At 32.6% G+C, this 13,260-nt stretch overlaps 1 protein-coding gene, 1 long non-coding RNA gene and 3 other non-coding genes across 6 annotated transcripts; 4 read left to right on the top strand and 1 right to left on the bottom strand.

Annotated features, from left to right (window-relative positions):
• Positions 1 to 1,489: 1,489 nt before the first annotated feature.
• On the bottom strand, positions 1,490 to 5,635 carry LOC112789157 (uncharacterized). Of its 2 annotated transcripts, XM_025830929.3 has the most exons (11): positions 5,399 to 5,635; positions 5,212 to 5,303; positions 4,922 to 5,030; positions 4,656 to 4,754; positions 4,491 to 4,556; positions 4,293 to 4,409; positions 3,053 to 3,127; positions 2,657 to 2,759; positions 2,330 to 2,377; positions 2,065 to 2,186; positions 1,490 to 1,930 (listed from the first exon to the last, which is right to left on the bottom strand). In XM_025830929.3, exons 1-11 carry the CDS (start codon positions 5,480 to 5,482, stop codon positions 1,832 to 1,834), a joined length of 1,014 nt encoding a protein of 337 aa, XP_025686714.1. In that variant the 5' UTR covers positions 5,483 to 5,635; the 3' UTR covers positions 1,490 to 1,831. The 2 variants fall into 2 exon arrangements, with proteins under 2 accessions (XP_025686714.1, XP_025686715.1); XM_025830930.3 differs by lacking the exon at positions 4,491 to 4,556 and having other exon boundaries at positions 5,399 to 5,631.
• A 168-nt stretch (positions 5,636 to 5,803) lies between these two features.
• On the top strand, positions 5,804 to 6,867 carry LOC112789156 (uncharacterized). The gene is made up of 2 exons (XR_003196171.2): positions 5,804 to 5,876; positions 6,119 to 6,867. It is a non-coding gene; the product is annotated as an uncharacterized lncRNA (long non-coding RNA).
• Positions 6,129 to 6,238, top strand: LOC112793573 (small nucleolar RNA Z107/R87). The gene has a single exon (XR_003198268.1). It is a non-coding gene; the product is annotated as a small nucleolar RNA Z107/R87 (small nucleolar RNA).
• LOC112793718 (small nucleolar RNA R30/Z108) lies at positions 6,328 to 6,430 on the top strand. The gene has a single exon (XR_003198417.1). It is a non-coding gene; the product is annotated as a small nucleolar RNA R30/Z108 (small nucleolar RNA).
• Positions 6,868 to 7,127: 260 nt separating the features above from the next.
• On the top strand, positions 7,128 to 7,216 carry LOC112793553 (small nucleolar RNA SNORD34). Its single transcript, XR_003198244.1, has one exon. It is a non-coding gene; the product is annotated as a small nucleolar RNA SNORD34 (small nucleolar RNA).
• The last annotated feature ends 6,044 nt before the right edge of the window (positions 7,217 to 13,260 follow it).

The following is a 13,260-nucleotide window of genomic DNA, read 5'->3' as shown; positions in this document are numbered from 1 at the left end:
GTCAATCAATTACACACAAATCATGAAATGCAGAAAATACTCATAACTGACTAAACAAACCTTATTAATCCAGAAACATAGTTCATTATAATTTCACATTCTTTTCTTTTACTACATCCAGACATTGAATCCATTACAAAACACTAAATTTACAATGTCAAAGGCATATTAACATTATGCAGCTGTTACTATACTACATCCCTTTCCTATTACAATGCCCAACAAGATCAGCCCAAACACTTTTCATCTGCTAAGAGCACCATTGTTAATCTCATTGCTTTTGACCTCATCCATCTTCTTCTCTATCTCTGCAATTCTTTCTTCCATCTTTTTCGTTGGGTCCGATACTGCCTCTTGTACCACCTCATCAATACAAAAAGAGGCAACATACTCATCTAGCCAGGCAAAGTATTTGCAATGTCCTCTGTTGTTCTACATCAAACATACATATTGTTCAGCTCAAACAAGTTACCAAAATAACACAGCAACCCAAACAAAAATGATTTTCAAAAAATTTACCTTAAAATTGGAACAACCAAAGAAAAGCCTCCTAGGGTTTTTTGAAGTTCTAGATTCGAACAAAATGGCGTATGATCTGCAATTGCACACTAGAGAAACAAATTTCTTCTTCATCCTTCTCGACGCTCCTTCCAGAATGCTTCCATCGGCACTCATTCCACTGCCCCAACTCTCGTCACCCCCACCGCATCTTCTCTCGCGACTCCATGAAGCACCAGAATTTGCACTTGCCATGCCCACCGTTGCAGGTCCTCTCAGATAGCCAGAAGATGCAAACCCTAAACCTTTTCAATCATTCAAGAATGGGGGAATATTAACCCAACACAACAACATCGTTTGAGTTGCAGGGAGGGGATTTTGAGTCCCTGCAACAAATTTTACTTACACGTGGCACATTCAGTTGACACCTCAGCATCCACATGACACGTCAACCAGGTAACCTGTTAGCAACCGGTCACAGGAGTCGATTCGTTCACTTATGTCGTTAGTTGAGGATCGGGTAGAGATTTCTGGATGATAAAGGTGCGATATGTCCCACTTTAAAATGTTCAGGGGTCGAAAAGGGTATTTACCCTTATAATAATAATAAAAAAAATAAAAGTTAATTACTTGCACGAGATAGTAATTTATGGCCTAAGGGAGCTGGAACTTGCGGTCGCAACAAATGTGGTTTTTAGCTTAATTTGTAAGCAAGTCTGGTGCAAATTAAAATGGTATTACTAATTTACCATGGGCAAATCATTACACAGGGAAAAGAGGCAAACACATAATTTTGCTCCCAAATTAATGTAGTTACTGAATTTTTCTTTTTCCACTTTTTTCCCCCCTTCAGAAATAAAGGTACAAGTTAAGGACCCCCTCGGCAGATCCAGGATTTTTCTTTTCTGTAATACTATATAGTTGAATCATGTATTTGAATAGATCGGTAACAATGACAGATCCGACGTTTAATTAAACAAATCATAAGTCATTATTGCCAAAAGAAAAAGAAAAAGTTCTGTATTGCTTGGTATACTCTCAAAACAATTGTCTCTTTACAGCTCTATATCAATTTGCTAACAAATAAACATTCCACATTCTACACTCCACAACAATACTTTCTTTTGTTTTCTTCTCTACATTTTTTTTATATACCATTTTTGGCTACAATATTCGTAACCAGCTGAACAAAACCCAAACATGGTAGCCAAGTTATATTCTGATCCGTGTAGGTAGATTGCTACCTCTATAACTTCTCCAACTCACAATGCACTTGCTTCATGACCTCCGCAAACAATGATCCACTGAAGATATTCCACTGCCAAGTCAGCAATTATGGTTTCCCCTGAAGCACCTGAACAATCTCTTCTGCTCTGGTTTCGATGCCTTTCAGGTATTCAGTCAAAATCCGCTGTTGGTAAGAACCTCCCTCCTTTGTTTTCCAGAGGTGCGCAGTGATGATGATGATGATGATAAAGAGCATCGATATGGAAAAGGAGTAACATCAGTCAAAAAGAAGATAAAGACAGGTGAAAATAACGAAATTTTAAAGCATGGTTGTCTCACTGTTCTAATTAAAGTGCGCTCAATTCGTTTCTTGACGACAGCATCGAGCTCCTCTGGTGAAATATCTCCAGCACCAATTGTCAATCCTTTGATCAAAATATTGTTCCATTCTTCTTCAGGAGCTGCAAGGATCCAAAAATCGGTTGATAAGATATATGTAACCAGTAACCACACTTGCAGATTAATAGTAGAACACTATATTTCAAACTAGACACACCACCCAGGCACCCACACACCAGAATATAAAGTTTATGGGTGTTATTACCTTGGATTATATTTTCAAGGAATTGTTCATCCTTCAAAACTTCACTCCCTGCAAGAAGAATACACAAATCTTCAAAATTAGATTAAAAGTTTAATATTTATGCCAATCAACAAGAATATGTGGAAAACAAGCCAAGACAAAAATATGACAAAAATTTAATGTCCAACTCTCATTTCCATAATCAGCTTTGTGATCGCCATATTTTTCTGATAAGAATGGTTTTGTTAGTAAGTGTTAAAATAATGTCGGATCTACCACTTAAGAATCAAGTACATAATCTATTTTAAACATCATTTCATTCATTGGATACATCACATACAAAATTACCTTTCATAGCGTAACTTCGTCTCGAGAGAACAGTTGAAGCATAAAGTTGCAAAACCTTTTGCAACATAGCCTCAAGACCAGGCTTATCACCATCTTCCTTTGCCTGCATATTACAACCAAGATACATGGTTGAGCCTCACAAAGTGATACCACATGTAATTTCAGCAGAGAAATGATAAATGAATGTATCATATATAAGATACTCTTGAAACCGAACAAAAGCAGCATATATGCAACATCCCAAGAGATATCCTACTAGAACTAGAAGCTACCAAGGAATCTCAAAAAAATGTTGTGAAAAGAAGACTTAAACTATACAAAATTCTGACGGCCATTGACAATTGAAAATTCTTTCGGATACATATACATGCAGAAGAAGTGAAAAGAAAGACTCACTTGTCGTAGTTGTGCATTAACTTCAGCAAGGAAGCCCTCATCTAGCTGTCCTTCTTGTTCCCTTTGACTTATCTCCTAAATATTAGAACTTCAAATTTAATTAGATAAATAAAAAACGCTGATAAATACTGGTGTATTATGATCTACCTTTTTACTTATTAAATATATAAAATTATAATAAATGTGACATTAGTCAAATTGGTAAATATCTTTCAGTCTAATCAAGAAGTCTTGGGTTCAAATCCTAAATTAGCAAAAAGTATTTTAATGGATATAATGGTATTTTAGGAACGAAAATTTGTGTACCAAATCCCTCCCTATTCCCATTATATATAGTAGATATGCAACTCTTAAGAGAAATTTTCACTTTCAAATAAATATTATGCTTGATTCAATTCAGCTGGAATTACAGAACAATATATAGCAATTACTTATACATAAACATGTTCATTATTGTTGTTAGTCATTTGGTCTCTTTTAAGTCTTGTCCAATTCATTTTTCATAAAACTTGAAGATGAATAATACTCTGCCTCTGGAGATCTCACGCACATTACAGTAAATGATTATTGATGTGAAAATTGTATTGCAGCGTTAATTTTCATTGATGAGAATAAAAAACATCATCTAACACGCTCTGTGAATAGAGAGAGCCAAGACTTCACTATAACAAAGCAAATATGTTATGTGATGCATTGGGATTTTGAGTAACATGAGTCTTAAAGCAAAATGATAGATCATTGGTTATACAGCTAAATAATTGAAGAGATATGAAGGCATTATAAAATACAGCTGTAATGTTTATATGGTATGAATTGTTTGATGTATATGTTTCATCAGAAAAATTTAAACTTAAGGCAAAAGGCGTTGGATTGAATTTCTAAAACACTACAATTGCACTCTACAGAGAAAGTATCATGCTAACATTATCTGCAGTCTAACCAGCTGTCAACTCCACTTGAAAGTAATGGTAGAGCCAAAATACCTTAAGAAGTAGACAAACTAGAGTTTATATATCATTTGCCAAGATGCATAGACAATCAATGCTGTGGTTACTTGTATGTCATAGGATTGGGTCCATCATCAATGATTATCAAATAGTATGAAATTTAATAAACTTGATACGTTAATATTAATAATGATCCATAGGTGCAGAAAAACAGTGTAATTTAAAATGAATAAGAAAGGCCTTCCAATAAAAGAGGCCAGCAAAGGGTAGGTGACAAACAAAACAAAACTCACCATTTCCATCAGTGTGAGTCCCTGAGGATCTCTTGGAGGCCATGAAATCTCTCCTTCATTGTCAACCACAGGTTTTAGCACACCCTTCAGGACATCAGTGGCAGACTCTATCTTCTCCTGCAACACAAGAAGAAATACCAAGAAAGAAAGTCAAATCACTTGTTAACAATTGTTGGCCAACTGAAGATGAAGGGATACCTTGGTCTTATGAACCACGCGATCCACCACGTTCATAACAGTTGCAGCCAACTCTTCATAATCTTTCTACATTTCAACAACAAACAAACAAAATTATGTAGTATAATAAAAGAATTTTGCACAGAAAGCAAATAATGAAATATTCAGAAAAGTTTAATATTGTACTTTATCATCCTCGGACTTGCATGTGTCAGACCTTGCCGCAAGTCGTATCCAGAAGGTTGGATTGAAAGCAAGGATATTCTCAAGAACAATTTTCTGAAGCTGATAACGATGCAAAACAATATCATCATTGAAAAACCAAAATCCAAAATCTATCAACACATGACATTTGAGTCCAAGCATCACGAACCATAAAATATGGCTACAATCAAGAAATCAAACAAATAACTAATAAAAGAAGAGGAAAATGAAAGACAGAAATAGTTTACCTGGTGAGGATTAGCTTCCCTAAGCATATCTATAAGTATATCGATTTCGACGGTCTTCTTGAAAGCATCCTCGGCTTCTTGATTTTTGGCTGCACATATGAAAGTTCCCCTGTGTTTTTTAGATCCAAACACGCCAAATTCACTATTCTTGATAACATTCTCATTTAAATTTCTAATCTATAGAGTTAGCACTAAATAAACCTTCAGAATGATATAATAGCTAAAAATCAACTTCTGAATGATAATGATAATTAATGTGTAGCAGTGCTAGTGTTTGTGTGTTACGGTACCTTCTCCTGCAACTCAAACGGAAAGTTGTGAGCCTCAAACAGAGACTCTGCTCCGAGAGAATCCGAAACTTACAAGGTTGGATGAATGAACCCTAAATTATGAGAACAGAAATGGCGTCATTAAGGTAAGGAGAGAGAGAGAGAGAGAGAGAGAGAGAGAGAGAGGTGAAAAGTGTGAAAGAAGCACCTGAGGAAGATGAAGTGGATGAGATGAAGGATTTAGAAAAATAGAAGCAGAAGCAGAAGCGGAGACAGAGAACAACAACCTCATTTTGATTCTAATTCTTAGTGTGAGATACAGATAACAGTAAGTTACTTCAATGGCGGGAGAGAGAGAGAGACACCTCTCAAGTCTCACCAGAAGTGCGTGCGCGACTTGTCACCACTCGTTAACTCCCTGGCCACTGGCCACTGGCCACCGCCATTTTCTGAATTTTTTCAAAAAAGTATTGGGTTCATTATCGGACCGAGGCCCAATAATACCTATTTTAAATGGGCATACGTAGAAGGCAGAGACCTCTTTCTAGCCCCAATTTAATGGGCCTACATCATAGGGCCGAGGCCCAAGAGCTCCCTTAAACCCTATTTGCTTCCTATAAATTCAGTCTCTATCTTCACTCATCACCGATCTTATGAAAGCCTTAATAGGAAGTGGGAGGCAGGAGGTACCTTTTAACAATTTCTTGTTGATAAACCGATTCATGATTCTACTGTATTATCATCTTTGTAATTCTTATTGGTTTTTTCATTATTAGTTTTGTGACAATTTCTTGTTGATTACCGATTCTTCTCTCGCTTGTTTTTTCAATATAAGATGTGTAACAATTTCTTGATGACAACCGATTCATGATTCTACTATTTTTTCATATTTGAAAATATTTCTTATGGTTTGTTTTTTCAATAAAAGATGTGTGGGAGGTCACGGTGATGACTCCATGAAATTCAAGCTCAACAGACCGGAATGCAGTGCTTTCTCTCTTTCTTGAGATTGCTTTGCGTGTCGACCACCCCGCTGACCTGAGTGATCTCTTACACTTCTTCCTCCTCTTTTCTATGCTTTATTTTCCGTATTTTCTTTCATTCTTTTTTTTTTTTTCATTTTGAAATGGGGAAAGAGGTTTTGACAATGAGGATATAAAAGCTCCCTCTTCTGAAATTGTAGTTGAGGAACGTTGCTGGCAGAATCGAACCATAAAAACCTTTTGCCATCACTGAGTTATCTCTTTTCCCCTCTTTTAACTGTTCTGCTTTCTCGTCTTCTTCAATTTTTTTGTTTTATTTTTCGCATTTTCCTTCAATTTCTTTTTCAGAATAGAACCATAAAACTTTTTGCAAATTGCTAATATATGGTTGTCTATATTGGCTGGTCAATTTGGTTTTATTCCACAAGATTTATGGGTTTAGGGTCTAGGATGATTTATGAGCCATGAGATTGTTAAAACTCGGAAATACTTTGAAGTTTGTGGCGTTTGAGATGTTAATTGAAAAGCATAGTTAGCTTATTGTCGCTGGTTGTAGGATTGTTTGGTAGTTTTATATAAGATTATATAGTTTTATTGTCATTCATAAATTGATTTAACCGAGTAATGTAATTAGGATTGATGAGAATGAGAGTTTTATTCCATCATCTCAATTTGAAACAGCTTTGCTTTCTAATTGAGTGATCTCTTAAGCTTATCTTTTCTTCCTCTTTTCCTCGAATTTAAATCTTGTTCTCTTTACTGAGTAATTAATGCACTACTCGTTTTTGGAAAATTATTATTAACTTCATAAAGGTGCAGTTGTCTTAACAATTTAGTTAAATATTTCAAATCATCTCATGGGACTCAACAAAGACAACTTCGATAGAGTTTTCACCTTTAATAAATTGTTTCACTGAAAGTGTGTTCCAATTTCCAACGTCTTGACTATGTAGGTGAGGTCTATGATGATGAGTTCAATTTGCCTACATTGGCTGATTAATCGGTAGTTAGATTATGATGTGTACCAATAATCTGAGACCTCCAAATCACATAACATTGCTTGGAATGCCTAAAACCTTGTATTATATCGCTTAGGACTACTATTGTTTGGTTTCATGGATCACAAATTTTCATTGAATTCTGCATATGAAATTGATTTAATAATTAACCATGAGATTCATAAAATTAGGGAAGTGTTGATAATTGCTTTAGATGGATTTATTTGTGTGTAGCTTAAGGCGCCTATAGGTTTAAATTCATGTCATCTTTGAACCATCTTAATAATTGCAAACTAACTACCGATGGGAACAAGATCCGAAGAGTGTAGGGAAGGGGATTCTCGTCACACTAGAGACTAGTTGCCTAAATTTTGTTACTTGAGACTAGTTACCTAAACTTTATTAAGAGAAATTTCTCTTTTTGTTTTTTTTTTTTAATGTTTTTCACGGTATTTTAAACAGGCCAAAGACCAATCTGTTGTGGAACTGAACTTCTACTACAAACTCTAAACAACCCATATAAAGAAAAATGTCTGTTTAAGCATTGTTCATCATCGCTTGAGCTTGGTCGGCGCTCACTTAGGTCATGGTTTAAGGCTAAGTTTCTGGATCCTACATGTGCACCAAATAACCCATAGATGATTCGCTGCTAGAACATCAATTATTCTAATAGACATTAAAGAAAAATATGTTAAACAACAGGAAATTTTTACTGCATAGTTTCTTTGTTTTGTTCATAATTAATCATACAATACTAATTAATGAATAAAAAGTGTGAAGGTTTGTGTTTCTAGAAAAAAGGATTTTTTTTTAACTCTTTAAGTTTTAATGTTTTCAAAAATACATTACGGACATAAATCCTTTTTACTTTCGATTTCCGTGCCAATTCACCTTATGCTCTAGCAAAATCTATAACAATAAGAGTGAGAGCTAAGAACGTTGGTGTTATGGGGTACATTATAGGTCCAAAGCCCAAGAGTTCCTTTTTTTATGGTCTTACATTGAAGGAAGTTTAGACCTTTATGGTAGCTAGCCCCAATGGATTAATCCAGCAGAAAGTTGAGAGTCCAGGATGCAAGAATTGATTTATATAATGTTAGACTTAATGTTTCTACATGGGAAATCTTGAGCCCAATATGGCTATTGTTTTGTCACACATTTGATATTAAAGTACAGTGCTTGGACCAAAAAACAAAAGCTTACACAGTTACAGTAAGATATCTTTGCATATTGATACATTTGAATAATGACGGAGATTCAGAGATTATAATTGAGATAGTAGTAGAAAAATAAACCGAGAGATTACAAGTTATACGCTTTTATGAATTATGATACACAATAAAATTTATGTATTTAGACCATAAGGCAAGAATAAAAAGAATTGAATGGTATGCTATGAAGTGAAGAAGAAAATAAAATAAAACAAAATTGATTTACAAGTTTCACCTAACATGTTCACCCTCCACAAAGGCCCATTGCCCATCAACTGCCAAAAGTGGAAACTACAAGAATATTAAATTTTGATTCTATCCCAAAAAAATGAATATTAAATTGATGAGAAATATATAGATATTTTATAGGCAAAGCTAAGGTGGCTATAAGGTCCCCCCCCCCCCCCCCCCCAACACCTCATTTACATACAATAAATGGGCATGCCCATGAAAAGTGTCAGTTGCAGTGCAAATAGAATGTGGTCCCCTAGCTTCTAGCTATTAAATCTGGGAACTTCTAGTGGGAAACTGGGAATATATTTTCATGCAAAGTAAGCTAATAACTAATATTTGGGGTAAAATTGATACAAATTAAATATTAAAAATTAAAAACATACATTACATGTGTATTATATATATGGAATAACTGATTTTATATGCTTTTTTTTTTTGTATACGAACAATTATTATTTAAAATAAAAATAAAATTATTTTTATATTATATAAAAAACAGTAAAGAATACAAATATTATTTCTCACATAATATATATATTGTTCTTTTTCTCTATTCTAGTTCACATGCAGTGGAAACTGACCATAAGGCACTACTTTTTGTCCTTTCCTACTACCGTCTTGTGTTCTGCCATGCCCACTCTAATTGCAGTCTCAATTTTCTGCTTCCATTTAAGTTCTACAAAATGTGTTTTTTTTTTATTTAATTGACTCGTGTAGCACATGAACTATGTAATTTTCTGACTATTGGCGCTTGATAACTAATATACATGTATGTTACAATATACCGAATATTTTTGTTACGAGATGATCTCTCCCAAATATCTTTCACATTATTAAGAGACTTTAATTTGTTGGTCCTAAAATGCATACAACACAAGCACTTCTTATCTTGTACTGAAATTCACTATTTATTCATTTAGAAGAAGGCCAGGTGAAGTAGCAATTTAAATCAAACTCTAATATGATAACTATTTCTAATATGCTAACTATATTAGATGATTAGCTGTCCTAAAAAATCAACTCTTCACAAATTAAGTTATATCATTAGTAATAAAATTTATGCATCTTGTATTTTAAGATCATATTTTAATAGTATGATAATTATTTTGTTTATTTTTTAATATATTAAATTATTAAAATATAAACAATTATTTTTTAATAATTTTACTATGTTATTTTTTTAAAAAAAAGTAACACATTAATAAGATCCTAAATAATAGCCATGATGATTTCTAGGTAGACTACAGAAAATAATTACTTTGGTAAACACTTAATTATTCCTATGTGAGGAATTATTTCACTATAAGATTCAAACACAATACCTATATGAGTAAAAGTACAATGTTCCTTTCTTATCTTCAAATAACCCTGTTTTATGCTGACAACTGGCATATCTTTTACAATATCTTGTCTCAGAGATTCTCAAACTAGATAATCCGTATCCAGTCTCAAAAAAAGTATTTTCTGTCGTTTAGTTTGGCCGATTTCAATAGTGTTCCACGCTTATTTTCTTGTACTTTCTAATTATAATTACATTTATGCTATTTAAAAAATTAAAATTGAGTTGTTTATAGACATTTATTTAATTTAATTTAATTTAAAGATAGAAAAAGCAGTTATAATATTAAAATAAAATATCAAATTATAATTCAACATTACTAAAATACGTGTTAACAAAGTATACAAAATTTTCTTGTTAATGGAACATCTTTTTTTCCTTTTTGCTTATTTGCGGCCGTTCCCTTGGTCAATTATCATTATGATGAAATGTAAAGAACAAAGTCCGCAACAACCACGTTTTAATTTTAAGAAATTTGTTTTGAAATGGAAAGGAATTGCACAACTAAAAAGTTGAAATCAAAGCCGAAAGGAAGCATATTATTGGTATTTGGTCAGAACAAGCTAAGCAACACTAAAATATTATTGTATCACCTTTTAGGTCTTCCATTAAAAGCGCAACTATAGGAAGCTTCATAAACACCAACCATATCAACTCGTTAGTTGAATCTAGATTATTATGCTTTCAACAGTTAGAGAGTTAGATTTTAATTTAAATTCAACTAATTTAAAAAAATATTTTGTGTATTACTTTTTTATTAATTTTGTTATGGTTTCTCTGATTATATCCAAAAAATACCTCGTTCTAATGTGGCTTGAAGTTCTTCGGTCTTGTTGCAGAGTATGTATCTACAGAGACACTGATCAAGTCAATAAAAAATATAGATTAATTCATTTATAAAAAGATTATTTTAACGTTACAACACTAAATTTATAACCATATTTTATATAAAGTATAAACAATAGCATCAACATTTTGTGTCTCGTAAATTCGTTGAACGTGCCACACAACCAATTTCAAGAGTGTGATCACATTTGAATAATGAATACAATGATTAGTTATAACTTTTGTATAAGTTCCATAAATAAAAATGAAGCCTCTAATTAGGTAGGTATTATACGTAGGCATAAACAGCTATAAAAGGAGAAAATACTTCATCTATATTAGGGGGTACACGATATTAGGGGGTACACGATCCGGTTCGAAAATTCGATCCGAATCCAAATACTTTTAGATTAATTTGGCATGATTTTACCGGATTTAAGATTAAATAAGAGTCTCAAAAATAAATTCGATTATTATTTAGAGTCGAATCCGAGCCAAAATAAATTCTGGCTTCACCCGGTCTATGTGCACCTTATGAGGATTAAAAAAGATATATATGTTTTAAATTAATTTTAATATTATGTTATATTAATTATAAATTTATTGTTTTGTTTTTAGTAACATTTGTTGAATTAGGAAATAGATTAAAAAAACGTGAAATTATAATTTATGAACAAATTCAAGTTCAAGTATAATTATCAACTTGTCAGTAACAAATATTTTTTTTTCTTTACAAATGAGTAGTTCATAATTTTTTGACAATTTATCAAGATCCAGGTTTCACTCGGTCGAGACATAATTTTAGTATGGCCCGTAAATAGTGTGATTTTACTAAATTTACTAAATTTAGAGTCGGATAACAATCTCAAAAATATACCCGATTATTATGTAGAATTAAGTCCAAATCAAGACAAATCCAATTTCACCCAATCTCATATCCACTTCTAATCTATATAATTAGAACATTTGATTAAGTGTTGATTAGGAAAGGGATTTAAATTAAGTGTGCATAACAAATATTAGACTAGTGTGCATAAAAATTAGACTAGATGAGAGTTCAAGGGTACGGGACCGATATGTAAAGCATTTATTGAAAAAGTTTTAAGTGTATCTTATATTAATATTTCAGTAATTTTTAATCGTTGATCTTTATAATTAAAATTAATGGTTAAAAATTATCGAAACATGGATATACTGGTGCACTTGAAAATTTTTCGCATTTATAATGGTTGATGGTTTAGAACGTCATAATAGAGCAAAAAACACGTGAGCATTACGCTGGGACATTTTCAATAGCATCTTTCGGATATTATTTATACTAGGGGAAGATATTTCAAATTTAGATTACAAACTTCTTTTAGAGAGGCACCTTGTTGGGGCTTCTCTGGCTTTGCCTTTTTGTTTGTTTGTTCAAAATAACCTCTTAATTTTGCTTTATCACATGCCACGCTAGGCACATGTTTACCTACAACATCGGGCACTAGAAAAGAAAAAAGAGAAAATATTATGTAAGTCATGAAAAATCATGAGTATAAAGATGTAAACCAATAATGTATCATTCTTTATGTACTATCTATAAAAGCATTGTCTAGAAAAAGCATCAACCTATTATATAAATATAATTTGCTACAAATAGTATAGAATTAGGTATTTTTTTCCTTATTTCATCTATTCAATTATAGGAAGCTCATTTATTTGCAATCAAGAATCAACTATTAGCCAACACAAAATTTAGGCACAGTTTTTTTCAGGTAATATGAGATTAAAAAAAAAAGAAACAAAATTGAGTGAATATTAATTGAAAAAACTTTTATCATTATATATTAATAAAAACTCATGTACAGTCAACTTCACGTAAAATTGATAGCTAAAAATTTTTAAATAAAAATTTAATCAAATTATTTAACAACTTTCAACTATCAATTTTACATAAACTTAATTACACATAAGTTTTTACCTTACATATTATGTTACATCCCTTTAAAATCATATTCCCATTTTTACAAAGGGAAAGATTATAGTGGAAATCATTGACTAATGAAATTCGTAAGTTGCGTCTCATTAATTAGTTGTTAGTGTTAGGGTTTAGGGTTTAGTAGTTATTTAAACTAAAAAAAAAAAAGACGCCAACAAAAAAAAGCACTCTCTTTTCTCTGCTAGGGTTGAAGCCGTTTTACTCTTGTGGCCTCCAAGAGGGAGGCTGCCGCCGCCACCGCTATCTTGGTAAGGTGGTGGCCTCCCTCCCCCCCTCTTTTCCCCTCTCTTCTCCTTTTTTTTTACTCTATTCTCTCTCTTTTTTCTTTTTTTGGTTTCTTTCAATTTTCTTTGTTTAATTTCTGTTTTCTAATATCCCTATGTGGTGTATTTTCTCTTCTTTTGTAGTGGTTTATTATCCTCCCTTTATGAGTAGTGTGGATACGTTGGTACAGATCTATCAGATTTTGGAGTATACACTGAAGTTCACTTGTTGTTCATGGAAA

This window comes from Arachis hypogaea, chromosome 3 (assembly GCF_003086295.3).
Source record: "Arachis hypogaea cultivar Tifrunner chromosome 3, arahy.Tifrunner.gnm2.J5K5, whole genome shotgun sequence".
Taxonomy (NCBI): Eukaryota; Viridiplantae; Streptophyta; class Magnoliopsida; order Fabales; family Fabaceae; genus Arachis; species Arachis hypogaea.
The sequence above is the reverse complement of the archived record's forward strand: the minus strand, read 5'-3'. Positions and strand labels throughout refer to the sequence as shown.

Coding starts and splice junctions, on each gene's coding strand:
- LOC112789157 (XM_025830929.3), bottom strand. CDS start 5,482: ATGAGGTTGTTGTTCTCTGTCTCCGCTTCTGCTTCTGCTTCTATTTTT. Junction 4,410..4,490: donor GCGTGGTTCATAAGACCAAG/GTATCCCTTCAT, acceptor CTTGTGTTGCAG/GAGAAGATAGAGTCTGCCAC. Junction 2,760..3,052: donor TTAATGCACAACTACGACAA/GTGAGTCTTTCT, acceptor TGTAATATGCAG/GCAAAGGAAGATGGTGATAA.